At 53.7% G+C, this 12,060-nt stretch overlaps 1 protein-coding gene across 1 annotated transcript in view; it reads left to right on the forward strand.

The window, feature by feature from the left end:
* KMT2D (lysine (K)-specific methyltransferase 2D) overlaps positions 1 to 11,592 on the forward strand; it is a 37,191-nt gene extending 25,599 nt beyond the window's left edge. The window contains 17 exon segments of the mRNA XM_006755467.2: positions 9 to 2,915; positions 3,038 to 3,178; positions 3,303 to 3,470; positions 3,630 to 3,789; positions 4,683 to 4,758; positions 4,931 to 5,106; positions 5,210 to 5,340; positions 5,996 to 6,128; positions 6,207 to 6,334; positions 6,487 to 6,615; positions 6,617 to 7,568; positions 8,452 to 8,588; positions 8,687 to 8,817; positions 10,506 to 10,791; positions 11,017 to 11,090; positions 11,217 to 11,325; positions 11,484 to 11,592. Of these exon segments, the coding sequence (XP_006755530.1) occupies positions 9 to 2,915; positions 3,038 to 3,178; positions 3,303 to 3,470; positions 3,630 to 3,789; positions 4,683 to 4,758; positions 4,931 to 5,106; positions 5,210 to 5,340; positions 5,996 to 6,128; positions 6,207 to 6,334; positions 6,487 to 6,615; positions 6,617 to 7,568; positions 8,452 to 8,588; positions 8,687 to 8,817; positions 10,506 to 10,791; positions 11,017 to 11,090; positions 11,217 to 11,325; positions 11,484 to 11,576 (5,931 nt within the window). The 3' untranslated portion in view covers positions 11,577 to 11,592.
* Positions 11,593 to 12,060: the final 468 nt, after the last annotated feature.

The following is a 12,060-nucleotide window of genomic DNA, read 5'->3' on the forward strand; positions in this document are numbered from 1 at the left end:
CCCATTAGGTCCGGAAGCAACAGAAGGAGCACACAAATCTCATGGCAGAATATCGGAATAAGCAGCAGCAGCAGCAGCAGCAGCAGCAGCAGCAACAGCAGCAGCAGCAGCAGCAGCAGCAGCAGCAGCAGCAGCAACAACAACAACACTCAGCGGTGCTGGCCCTTAGCCCTTCCCAGAGTCCTCGGCTACTCACCAAGCTCCCTGGTCAGCTGCTCCCTGGCCATGCGCTACAGCCACCACAGGGGCCCCCTGGTGGGCAAGCTGCTGGACTTCGTCTGCCCCCAGGGGGCATGGCACTACCTGGACAGCCTGGTGGCCCCTTCCTCAACACAACCTTGGCCCAACAACAACAGCAGCAACATTCTGGCGGGGCTGGAGCCCTGGCTGGCCCCTCAGGGGGCTTTTTTCCTGGCAATCTTGCTCTTCGAGGCTTGGGACCTGAATCGAGACTTTTGCAGGAAAGGCAGCTACAGCTACAGCAGCAACGTATGCAGCTTGCCCAGAAACTGCAACAGCAGCAGCAGCAGCAGCAGCACCTCCTAGGGCAGGTGGCAATCCAGCAGCAACAGCAGCAGGGACCTGGGATACAGGCAAACCAGGCTCTGGGTCCCAAGCCCCAAGGGCTTCTGCCTTCCAGCAGCCATCAGGGCCTCTTAGTCCAGCAGCTGTCCCCTCAACCACCCCAGGGGCCCCAGGGCATGCTGGGCCCTGCCCAGGTGGCAGTGTTGCAGCAGCAGCAACCACACCCTGGAGCTTTGGGGTCTCAGGGTCCTCACAGACAGGTGCTTCTGACCCAGTCCCGGGTACCAAGTTCACCTCAGCTGGCACAGCAAAGTCAGGGCCTTATGGGACACCGACTGGTCACAGCCCAGCAGCAGCAGCAGCAGCAGCACCAACAGCAGGGACCCATGGCAGGGCTTTCTCATCTTCAGCAGGGTCTCATGCCACATAGTGGGCAGCCCAAGCTTAGCACTCAGCCAATGGCCTCCTTACAGCTACAGCAGCAGCAGCAGCAGCAGCTACAACAGCAGCAACAGCTACAACAGCAACAGCAGCTACAGCAGCAGCAGCAGCAGCTACAGCAGCAACAGCAGCAGCAGATCCAACAGCAACAACAGCTACAACAGCAGCAGCTACAACAGCAACAGCTGCAACAGCAGCAACAGCAGCTGCAACAGCAGCAACAGCTACAGCAGCAGCAACAGCAGCAGCTTCAACAGCAACAACAGCTACAACAGCAGCAGCAGCAACTACAACAGCAGCAGCTACAACAGCAACAGCAGCTTCAACAGCAGCAACAGCAGCAGATAGGCCTCTTAAACCAGAGTCGAACTTTACTGTCTCCTCAGCAACAGCAGCAGCAAGTGACTCTTGGTCCTGGAATGCCAGCCAAGCCTCTGCAACAACACTTTTCTAGCCCCGGAACCTTGGGCCCAACCCTCCTCCTAACGGGCAAGGAACAAAGCATTGTAGAGACCACTCTTCCTCCAGAGGCCACTGAGGGGCCCTCCACACATCAGGGAGGTGTAGCAATAGGGTCTGTACCTGAGGCAGTGCCCACTGAACCAGGGGAAGTAAAGCCCTCACTCTCTGGGGACTCACAACTCCTGCTTGTCCAACCCCAGGCCCAGCCTCAGCCCAACCCTGTGCCACTGCAGCCACCTCTGAGGCTCCAAGGACAGCAGCAGCAAGTTAACTTGCTCCACACAGCAGGTGTGGGCAGCCATGGGCAATCAAACAGTGGATCATCTTCAGAGGCCTCTTCTGTGCCACACCTGCTGACCCAATCCTCTGTTTCCTTAGGGGAGCAGCCTGGGCCCATAACTCAGAACCTTCTGGGCTCCCAACAGCACCATGGACTAGAGCGGCCCTTGCAAAATAATGCAGGGCCACAGCCTGCCAAACCAGGATCTGTCCCCCAGTCTGGGCAGGGCCTGCCCGGGGCTGGAGTCATGCCTACGGTGGGTCAGTTTCGAGCACAGCTCCAAGGAGTTTTGGCCAAAAACCCACAGTTGCGGCACTTGAGCCCTCAGCAGCAGCAGCAGCTGCAGGCACTCCTCATGCAGCGGCAGCTACAGCAGAGTCAGGCCATACGCCAGGCCCCATCCTATCAGGAGCCTGGGACCCAGCCCTCTCCCCTCCAGGGCCTCCTAGGCCGCCAGCCCCAAGTTGGGGGCTTCCCTGGATCTCAGACAGGGCCTCTCCAGGAGCTAGGGGCAGGACTTCGACCTCAGGGCCCACCCCGGCTCCCTGCCCCACAAGGAGCCTTATCAACTGGACCAGTCCTTGGTCCTGTTCATCCCACACCTCCACCATCTAGCCCACAAGAGCCAAAGAGACCTTCACAATTACCGTCCCCTAGTTCCCAGCTCCCCTCGGAGGCCCAGCTCCCTCCCACACAGCCAGGGACCCCAAAACCCCAAGCGCTGCCCTTGGAGCTGCCTCCTGGGAAGATCTCACCTGCTGCTGCCCAGCTTGCAGATACCTTATTTGGCAAAGGGTTGGGACCTTGGAATCCTCCAGACAACCTAGCGGAAGCCCAGAAGCCGGAGCAGAGCAGCCTGGTACCTGGGCATCCAGAGCAGGTGAATGGGCAGGCGGTGCCCGAACCATCCTATCTCAGCATCAAGCAGGAGCCTCGGGAAGAGCCATGTGCCCTGGGAGCCCAGGTGGTGAAGAGGGAGGCCAATGGGGAGCCAATAGGGACACCAGGTACCAGCAACCACCACCTGCTGGCAGGCCCCCGCTCAGAGGCCGGGCATCTGCTCTTGCAGAAGCTTCTACGTGCAAAGAATGTGCAACTCAGCACTGGGCGGGGGCCCGAGGGGCTGCGAACAGAGATCAACGGGCACATTGACAGCAAGTTGGCTGGGCTGGAGCAGAAACTACAGGGTACCCCCAGCAATAAGGAGGTGAGTATTCCAGGTAGAGTGGGGCCTGGAACGTGGGGCAGAGTGAGCAGGTCTTGGTGAAACAGAAGAGATGAGGGCTCTGAGGAGGACAGCAGCCTTCACTGTGGGTTTATCCGGCTTAGGATACAGCAGCCAGGAAACCTTTGACACCGAAGCCCAAGCGGGTACAGAAGGCAAGCGACAGGTTGGTGAGCTCCCGAAAGAAGCTGCGGAAGGAGGACGGGGTCAGGGCCAGCGAGGCCTTGCTGAAACAGCTAAAACAGGTGACCCCCAGGAGCCAGTCCCCTGGTCCCAACTCAGGATAAGGGGGCACCCTGGCCCCCAGCTATACAGTGGCAGAGATGTACATGCTGCAGGTTTCCAACCTTGTCATCTTGCCCCTCCTAGGAGCTGTCCCTGCTGCCCCTAACGGAGCCTACCATCACCGCCAATTTTAGCCTCTTTGCTCCCTTTGGCAGTAGCTGCCCAATCAATGGGCAGTGCCAGCTGAGGGGGACCTTTGGAAGTGGGGCACTACCCACTGGCCCTGACTACTATTCTCAGCTGCTTACCAAGGTTAGAAAATGACAATACCTTTTGGGGGGATGATGAGGTTCTTGGGGAGGTGGAGGTGGGAGTGGGATACTTAAGGAAGTTGCTGATACAGTGTGGGGCCAGGAGATTATGTCAGTCTCCCCCTGCCATCTTGCACACAACACCCCACCCCACCCCCAGAATAACCTGAGTAACCCGCCGACACCACCCTCGTCGCTGCCCCCCACCCCACCCCCATCGGTGCAGCAGAAGATGGTGAATGGCGTCACTGCATCTGAAGAGCTGGGGGAGCACCCCAAGGATGCCGCCTCTGCCCGGGATACTGAAGGAACACTGAGGGGTAAGTCAAGAGTAGAGTGGGCCTCTCCTCTAGAAGGATTTGGTGGCTGGGGTCCAAGCCAGTTAGTGTACCCTGTCAAACAGTTTCGCATAGATAGTTGCGTGTTTCGCTGTGTGCACACACAACCAGTACCTGAGATAGAAAGGACCCCTTCAGGACTAATTGGTTGGAGACAAAGATGGGCATTGGGAGTCTAGAACAGTGATGGCGAACCTTTTGAGCTCGGCGTGTCAGCATTTTGAAAAACCCTAACGTAACTTTTGTGCCGTGTCACATATAGAAATTTTTTGATATTTGCAACCATAGTAAAACAAAGACATATTTTTGATATTAATTTTATATATTTAAATGCCATTTAACAAAGAAAAATCAACCAAAAAAAATGAGTTTGCGTGTCACCTCTGACACGCGTGTCATAGGTTCGCCATCACTGGTCTAGAACCAAGACAGTGAGGGAAATGGATGACAGAATGTTAATGAAACTTTTGTTTATAATGAACAGACATCGCTTCTCAGCCTTTTGGCTAAGATCAAGTGTATAATGAACAGACAGCCTTGGTGGGTATAAACTATTGTCACAGCTGGTTGTGAATCCTGGTCCTGTGTTCTTTTAGCCGTGTTACTATAGCCCGGTAACTTGATTGACTTGTGTGAGCCTGAGTTTCCTCACTATAAAATAGATATTATAATACTTAATGGAGTGTTAAAATATTATAAATAAAGAATGCACATAAAGCTCAGGACCTGACTGCTCCAAACTGGTAGATGGGCAGACAGTGGTTATGATGGCTAAGCTAGATGTTCTACTAGTTAGGCCTGAAATGTGGTCGAAAAAGCACCATCAGCTCTGTCCACCCTAGGCCTGACTTTTCTTTTCCCTACCTACCCCTCAGATGCTTCAGAGGTGAAGAGTCTAGACCTGCTGGCCGCCTTGCCTACACCCCCTCACAATCAGACTGAGGATGTCAGGTAGGGATTATGCTGGAAATGGGGGTGAGGAATGGGGTTAGGGATCTGGTTGTCTCATTTTCCCTTTGACCAATAGTAGATTTTAAGTAAGGCTGTGATATCTACTAACCTCTAGATTTGGGAGTGGGGGTCTGCAGAGCTGTAGCAACAAATGTCTACTTTTGGCCTACAGGATGGAGAGTGATGAGGACAGCGATTCTCCTGACAGCATTGTGCCGGCTTCATCCCCCGAGAGCATCCTGGGGGAGGAGGCACCTCGTTTCCCTCAGCTGGGCTCAGGGGAGTGGGAGCAGGAAGACCGGGCTCTCTCCCCTGTAATCCCCATCATTCCTCGGGCCAGCATTCCAGGTAGGGGCTGCCCTGAACATAGGCCAGGCCAGGCCAGGCTGGGGTGTCAGAGCTGGGGCAGAGGGGCAGCTGAGGCTAACACAGATCCTTCTTTCTCATTTAGTCTTCCCAGATACCAAACCTTATGGGGCTCTAGACCTGGAGGCCCCTGGAAAGCTGCCTGCCACAACTTGGGAAAAGGGCAAAGGAAGTGAGGTGTCAGTCATGCTGACCGTCTCTGCTGCTGCAGCCAAGGTGTGTCCTGGAGGGTGCCTCAGAGGCCTAAGGGGTGCTAATCAGAGGGCAGTCCCTGAAACGTGTCTGGATAAATTTGGTCCTTTAAAGCTATGTACTGAGGATCTACCATGTGAAAGCCTAGGCTAGTGGCTGTAGGATTAGAGTAAATGAAACATGAGGGGTCCCTGCCTTCAGGGAGTTCACAGTCCTGTGGTAAAGACACACTCAACAAATAAAGAGAGTGTGTATAATGCGACATATGATACAAGACAGCACCCCATTATATTTGGTGAAACTGTTTTTTGTTTTTTAATGTTAACAGGAAATGGGCAGTCCCAGTTAAAACAACCAAACAGGAGTCCTTACTACAAGACTCCTCAGCTTCTCTAATTTGCTAATTATCGTGAATCTCCCAAGTTATGGATATAACGTGTATAGTTTCCTAAACTTAGTTGACACAGGCCCCTTTTGTGGAGCTGCTAATGCCCACAGCAGTTTGGGAAAGGCCACCATAAAACAAGTACATGGGAAGAGTTGGATGGCACAGGGGCTAGACTGACCGGCCGCTTGTGGAGCTGTGTTCTAAGTGTCCTTGTCCCCACAAAGCTGGTGGCAGTGCTCACTGTACACAACCTGCTGAAAAGGCTCTCCCCTCCCTTCCCTGCTCTGGCAGAATCTGAATGGTGTGATGGTGGCAGTGGCAGAGCTGCTAAGCATGAAGATCCCCAACTCCTATGAGGTGCTGTTCCCAGAGAGCCCTGCCCGGGCAGGCATTGAGCCTAAGAAGGGGGACGCTGAGGGCCCTGGTGAGTGTGGCAGGAAAACACCTGGGGACCTAAGGGGAATGATTCTGGTGGGAGGCTCTGACCCCCTCCTTCCTGCAGGTGGGAAAGAAAAGAGTCTGGGAGGCAAGAGCCCAGAAGCTGGCCCTGACTGGCTAAAGCAATTTGATGCCGTGTTGCCTGGCTATACTCTCAAGAGCCAGCTAGACATCTTGAGCCTCCTGAAACAGGTGGGTCTGGGTAAGAAAAAGGGGTGTCTCTGGCTAGGGCAGAGATAGCAGAGAGGGCTTTTGGGAGAGTGGGATGTGGGTGGGAAAAGGGAGGGGGCTAGTTAAGTGAGGAGCTGGCACTAACCATACAGGGTTCATGCCCCCTCCCATAGGAGAGCCCTATCCCAGAGCCACCCACCCAACACAGCTACACCTACAATGTCTCCAATCTGGACGTTCGACAGCTCTCCGCCCCACCTCCTGAAGAACCCTCCCCACCCCCATCCCCCTTGGCACCCTCTCCCTGTCCCCTCGCCTCTGCCCCTGGCCTCCTCCCCTGAATCGACCCGGCCCAAGCCCCGAGCCCGGCCCTCTGAAGAAGGTGAAGATTGCCGGTCCCCTCGGCTCAAGAAGTGGAAAGGGGTGCGCTGGAAGCGTCTGCGGCTGCTCCTGACCATCCAGAAGAGCAGTGGGCAGCAGGAGGATGAGCGGGAAGTGGCAGAGTTTATGGAACAACTTGGCACAGCCCTGCGACCTGACAAGGTGCCTCGAGACATGCGGCGCTGCTGCTTCTGTCATGAGGAGGGTGATGGGGCCACTGATGGGCCTGCCCGTTTGCTGAACCTGGACCTGGATCTGTGGGTGCACCTCAACTGTGCCCTGTGGTCCACGGAGGTCTATGAGACCCAGGGTGGGGCACTGATGAATGTGGAAGTGGCCCTCCACCGAGGACTGCTAACCAAGTGCTCCTTGTGCCAGCGCACCGGTGCCACCAGCAGCTGCAATCGCATGCGTTGTCCCAACGTCTACCATTTTGCCTGTGCCATCCGCGCCAAGTGCATGTTCTTTAAGGACAAGACCATGCTGTGTCCAGTGCATAAGATCAAAGGGCCCTGTGAGCAAGAGCTGAGTTCTTTTGCTGTCTTCCGGCGGGTCTACATTGAGCGGGATGAGGTGAAGCAAATCGCTAGCATAATCCAGCGGGGAGAGCGGCTGCACATGTTCCGGGTAGGGGGCCTTGTGTTCCATGCCATTGGACAGCTGCTCCCTCATCAGATGGCCGACTTTCATAGTGCCACTGCCCTTTATCCCGTTGGCTACGAAGCCACACGCATCTACTGGAGCCTTCGCACCAACAACCGCCGCTGCTGCTACCGCTGCTCTATTGGTGAGAACAACGGTCGGCCGGAGTTCATAATCAAAGTCATGGAGCAGGGCCTGGAGGACCTGGTCTTCACTGATGCCTCTCCCCAGGGTGAGCACTGGGCCCTGGAAATGGTAATGTGGAGTTGGGCAAGTTTCTCCTGGAATCACCTTTACAATGTGGAAAAGGGATCTGCAGGGTCCTTGTGAGTGATCTTCTGCCCTCTGCACCCTCTATTGCACGTAGGTGGAGGGCTCTTGAAAATCCCCAGAGAAAGTGTTTTAGCCTCTCTTACTCACCTTAAATTCCCTTGTAATTGAAGATGTTTTGCTTGTCTAACTTTATTTCTGCTACTTTTCCTATCCTCAGTGGAACAAAAGAATACAGTTCTGAGACCTTACCATCTGGCTCACCCAACCTGATCCTAACCATCAAGTTCCCTTTGGTTGCTTTTCTCTGGACAAAATTCTTTTGATCTTAGTTTTAGTGTTAATTATAAAAATAACAATAAGAGCAGTTACCTTTTAGTGAACATGTACTATGTGCCACAAACTAAGCTAAGTGATTTATATAGGTTATTTTGTTCACACAACCCTCTGAGGTAAGTACTATTATTCCCAGGTTTTCAAGAAACAATCTTAGATTTAAGTATCCGGTTTAAGGTCCAATGGCTAGTACTAAAACCTGAACTCATCTTCCCAAAGCATGCCTGTTGTTATGACCCTCAGCAAGTCCTGTGACCTGTGCTGGGTCTCCTGGACCTTGGATTCATGTTTCTGTGTCACAAGGCACTCTAATGTCCCTCTGGAGTGGGAAGTGTGGCTTGTTGAAGGAGAGTGGGACTGGGAGGCCATGAGGGGATCCTGAAGAACCACACAGCCTCGTGACAGGGAGGTAGCTCCAGATCAAGGTTAGGGTCGGATTCACTGAGCAGAAGTTCCCTCTGAGGAACTTCACCAGATGGTGAGGGTTGCTCTCTTTCCTTGCCTCTTAGCTGTGTGGAATCGCATCATAGAGCCTGTGGCTGCCATGAGAAAAGAGGCCGACATGCTGAGGCTCTTCCCTGAGTACCTGAAAGGCGAGGAACTCTTTGGACTGACGGTGCACGCTGTGCTGCGCATAGCTGAATCAGTAAGAAGGGTCCGGGAGCCGGGGTGAGGGGGGCACTGAGAACTTTGGTCCTGCCCCAAAAGTGCTCAGGCTAAGGTGGGCATGACCTGTGCCCACAGCTGCCTGGAGTGGAGAGCTGTCAAAACTATTTATTCCGCTATGGACGCCACCCCCTAATGGAGCTACCACTCATGATCAACCCCACTGGTTGTGCCCGATCAGAGCCTAAAATCCTCACACACTACAAACGGTGAGCTTGTGGGGCTGGGGCCAAGGGATATGGGTGTGCGAGTTGGTAGGGACCCTCTGGCCAATTGAGGGTTTGGGGTTACAGGTTACAGTTCCCCTTGGAGAGATTGGGGAGGTTCACTCTAGGCCTCCTGGTTAGAGGGTGTGCAGTTATCACTACAGTATCCCTTTCCGCCTCCCCCCAACCTGCTCAGGTGTCCTGGGTTGACCTGGGGTCTAGGACAGACTTATCTTGGGCATCCTGGGAATGAATGGCTGTTGGGGAGGTTCTGGGTGGACAGTGGTAAAATTTTATGAACTGTATAAGGGGCCCAGTCATCTCCTTCTTCTCCTGTTTTGCTCCCAGGGGGCCTGTGATTCTCCCAAACCTCAGATGCCCCATGAGTGCTAGGGTCACCTTCCCTTCCCCAGGCTGAGTTGGTTTCAAAAGTAAATAATTAGAAATATAATAGAAAAATAATAAAACCTTAAATTTGTATAGCACTTTATACTTTTTTTTTCAAAGCGTTTTCACATCCATTATCTCATTTGATCCTCACAACAACCTTATGAGGTAGGTAGGGCAGGTGGTATGACCCCCATTTCACAGCTGAGAAAACTGAGACCCAGAAAGGTTAAGTGACTAGACAGAGGTCACAGCTGGGACCAGAACATTACATGTTGACTTGTGGTTTCCTGTTCCTTCTGTGTTCCTCAGTAGCCTGACCTTGGTCACTGGGTAGAGGGAGGCAGAATTCACGGTAGCAGGGCTTTTGTGAAGGCCTTCGGTTACTCCTCAGGCTGTCGTAGAGTGTCCGACTCTACCCCAGTCAAGCCTTCATCCTTGATGCCCTATAACAGTGGTTTTCAAACTGTGTGTGTTCCAAAAAGTTTTGGAACACACAAACTGAGTGGGCAGAACTTGGCCCTCCCTGTGTATAACTCCCCCTTCCTCAAATTCAACCAGAAGAATTTCATTTTCATCTAGTTTATGTATTGGAGTTCCAATAACATTTTGCTAAAAAAAAAAAAAAAAAAAAATTCTGCTAAAGAAAGAAGAGTAAAAAATGTTTGAAAACCACTGCTCTGGGATGGGGAAGAATTTGGCTGGTGCCCTAGGGTGGTGAAAAGGACCCTGTCAGGCAGCAGTCATTCCCCTGCACTGAGCCATCTGCACAGAGCCCAATGTTACGTTAGAAAAGGGGACAGTCTGAAGAAAGGATGCCACCTTTTGGCTATGAATTCAGAGCTAGTTTTAATTCAAATCCAGTCCAGTGTGGTAGACACAGCCCCCATTTTCAGGGCTTCCAGTATGTGCAGGAGGTAGGACTCAGACGTTTGAGCAAATTATGAACTTAAATTACAGGCCTGGGCTGCTTGGGGAATTCCTCCCAGAAGAGCACGGCCTTAAGCACAGTTTGACAGGAGGGTGGTAGAAGACAAGGAGATGGGAGAGTGGGCTCAGTGTAGGGGAATTGGTGCCTCCCTTCACTCCACTCCCCACCCCCCATCTCTGTGCCACCCAGGGTGTTGGAAGGGTCCCCATAGCTAGTAAATTACCTCATCAAAACCAAGACCCATATGCCTCCACTCTATTCCCGAGGCAGCACATGCCCCTAACTGGCATGTTGCACATCCCAGGGAGGAGGCAGGTGGTGTGTGCTTGGTCTGAGGGAGAGCTGTCTTGTCATGCACTGTATCACCTCCCAGGCCCCACACCCTGAACAGCACCAGCATGTCCAAGGCATATCAGAGCACCTTCACAGGCGAGACTAACACCCCGTACAGCAAGCAGTTTGTGCACTCCAAGTCATCTCAGTATCGGCGGCTGCGCACTGAGTGGAAGAACAATGTGTATCTGGCTCGCTCCCGCATCCAGGGCCTGGGGCTTTATGCAGCCAAGGACCTAGAAAAGCACACAATGGTCATTGAGTACATTGGCACCATCATTCGCAACGAGGTGGCCAACCGGCGGGAGAAAATCTATGAGGAGCAGGTATGGGCTGACAGAGGGGCCATCGTGGTGCATGGTCCACACTCAGCCAAGGAACAAGGAGCGGTGTGGGGGTCAGGTGGAAAGCTGTGGGAGGAGGAGGTGAGAGGTGGGAGAAAGGAAAAAGAAGAAATGAAGCCCACTGCCTGAGCTTGCTACTTGATCCCACCATCACACCGTGGCCATTCTCTGATACTCTTGCCCCTTCTGCAACTTTTGCCTTTCTAGAATCGAGGCATCTACATGTTCCGGATAAACAATGAACATGTGATTGATGCTACATTGACCGGAGGCCCTGCCAGGTGAGAGGAATTAGGAAGGAGGGATTTAGGGGTCTCTGAGGGTGATACACTGGGGGTGGGCCAACAAGGAACCAAAACCATCCCAAGTTCATCATGTGGCATTACTGACTCTGTCCCACTGCCTAGGTACATTAACCATTCCTGTGCCCCTAACTGTGTGGCAGAAGTTGTGACATTTGACAAAGAGGATAAAATCATCATCATCTCCAGCCGGCGAATCCCCAAAGGAGAGGAGGTAAGAGGAAGCATCATGAGTGAGTGACAGAGTAGCTCTCTCTTCTCTGTTATTCCCCAGAGCCAAGTTCCAAGGCCACTGCCCTCAGATCAGATCATCTCTGTCCTCCCCAGTTCCTCTGGGGGGCTGGTACTGATTCTGCCCTCTTTTCTTAACAGCTGACCTATGACTATCAGTTTGACTTTGAGGACGATCAGCACAAGATCCCCTGCCACTGTGGAGCCTGGAATTGTCGGAAATGGATGAATTAAAAAGCTTTGAGGCTACCAGGCAGGGGAGTCCCTCCACCCCCAACCTCTTCCCTGAAAAGGATGAGAGGGAAGAGAGGTAGCGGCCAGAGCCAGGACCCAGGGCTGGGGCTGCCGGCTGACCGGAGCCCCTGGAGCAGGAGGCTGGGGCAGAGGGCCCTAGGCCAAGCCCACCCTGGGCACCAGGGATAACCCTCTTCCCTGCCATCGGCCCCCAGGCTGGCATCTCTGCCCCCAGCTCCAGGAGGAGCCAGACAGAAGCAGCCATTGGGCATCTCAGGTTTGAGGGGGATATGGGCCGGGAACTACCCAGAAGCATCTGGGAGGCAGCAGGGAGGGGGGAGGACGATGTGTGGCCGGGCCTCACAGCCCTGCTGCTCCCACTGACCTCTCCGGCCCAACTCAAGGCTGCAAAGAGACTTGACTAAGCTTGACAATCCCAAAGGCCGGGTCTCACACCTGGCCCTGCCTGCCGGGTCCTGCCCCC

Source organism: Myotis davidii, unplaced genomic scaffold (assembly GCF_000327345.1).
Source record: "Myotis davidii unplaced genomic scaffold, ASM32734v1 scaffold290, whole genome shotgun sequence".
Classification (NCBI taxonomy): domain Eukaryota; kingdom Metazoa; phylum Chordata; class Mammalia; order Chiroptera; family Vespertilionidae; genus Myotis; species Myotis davidii.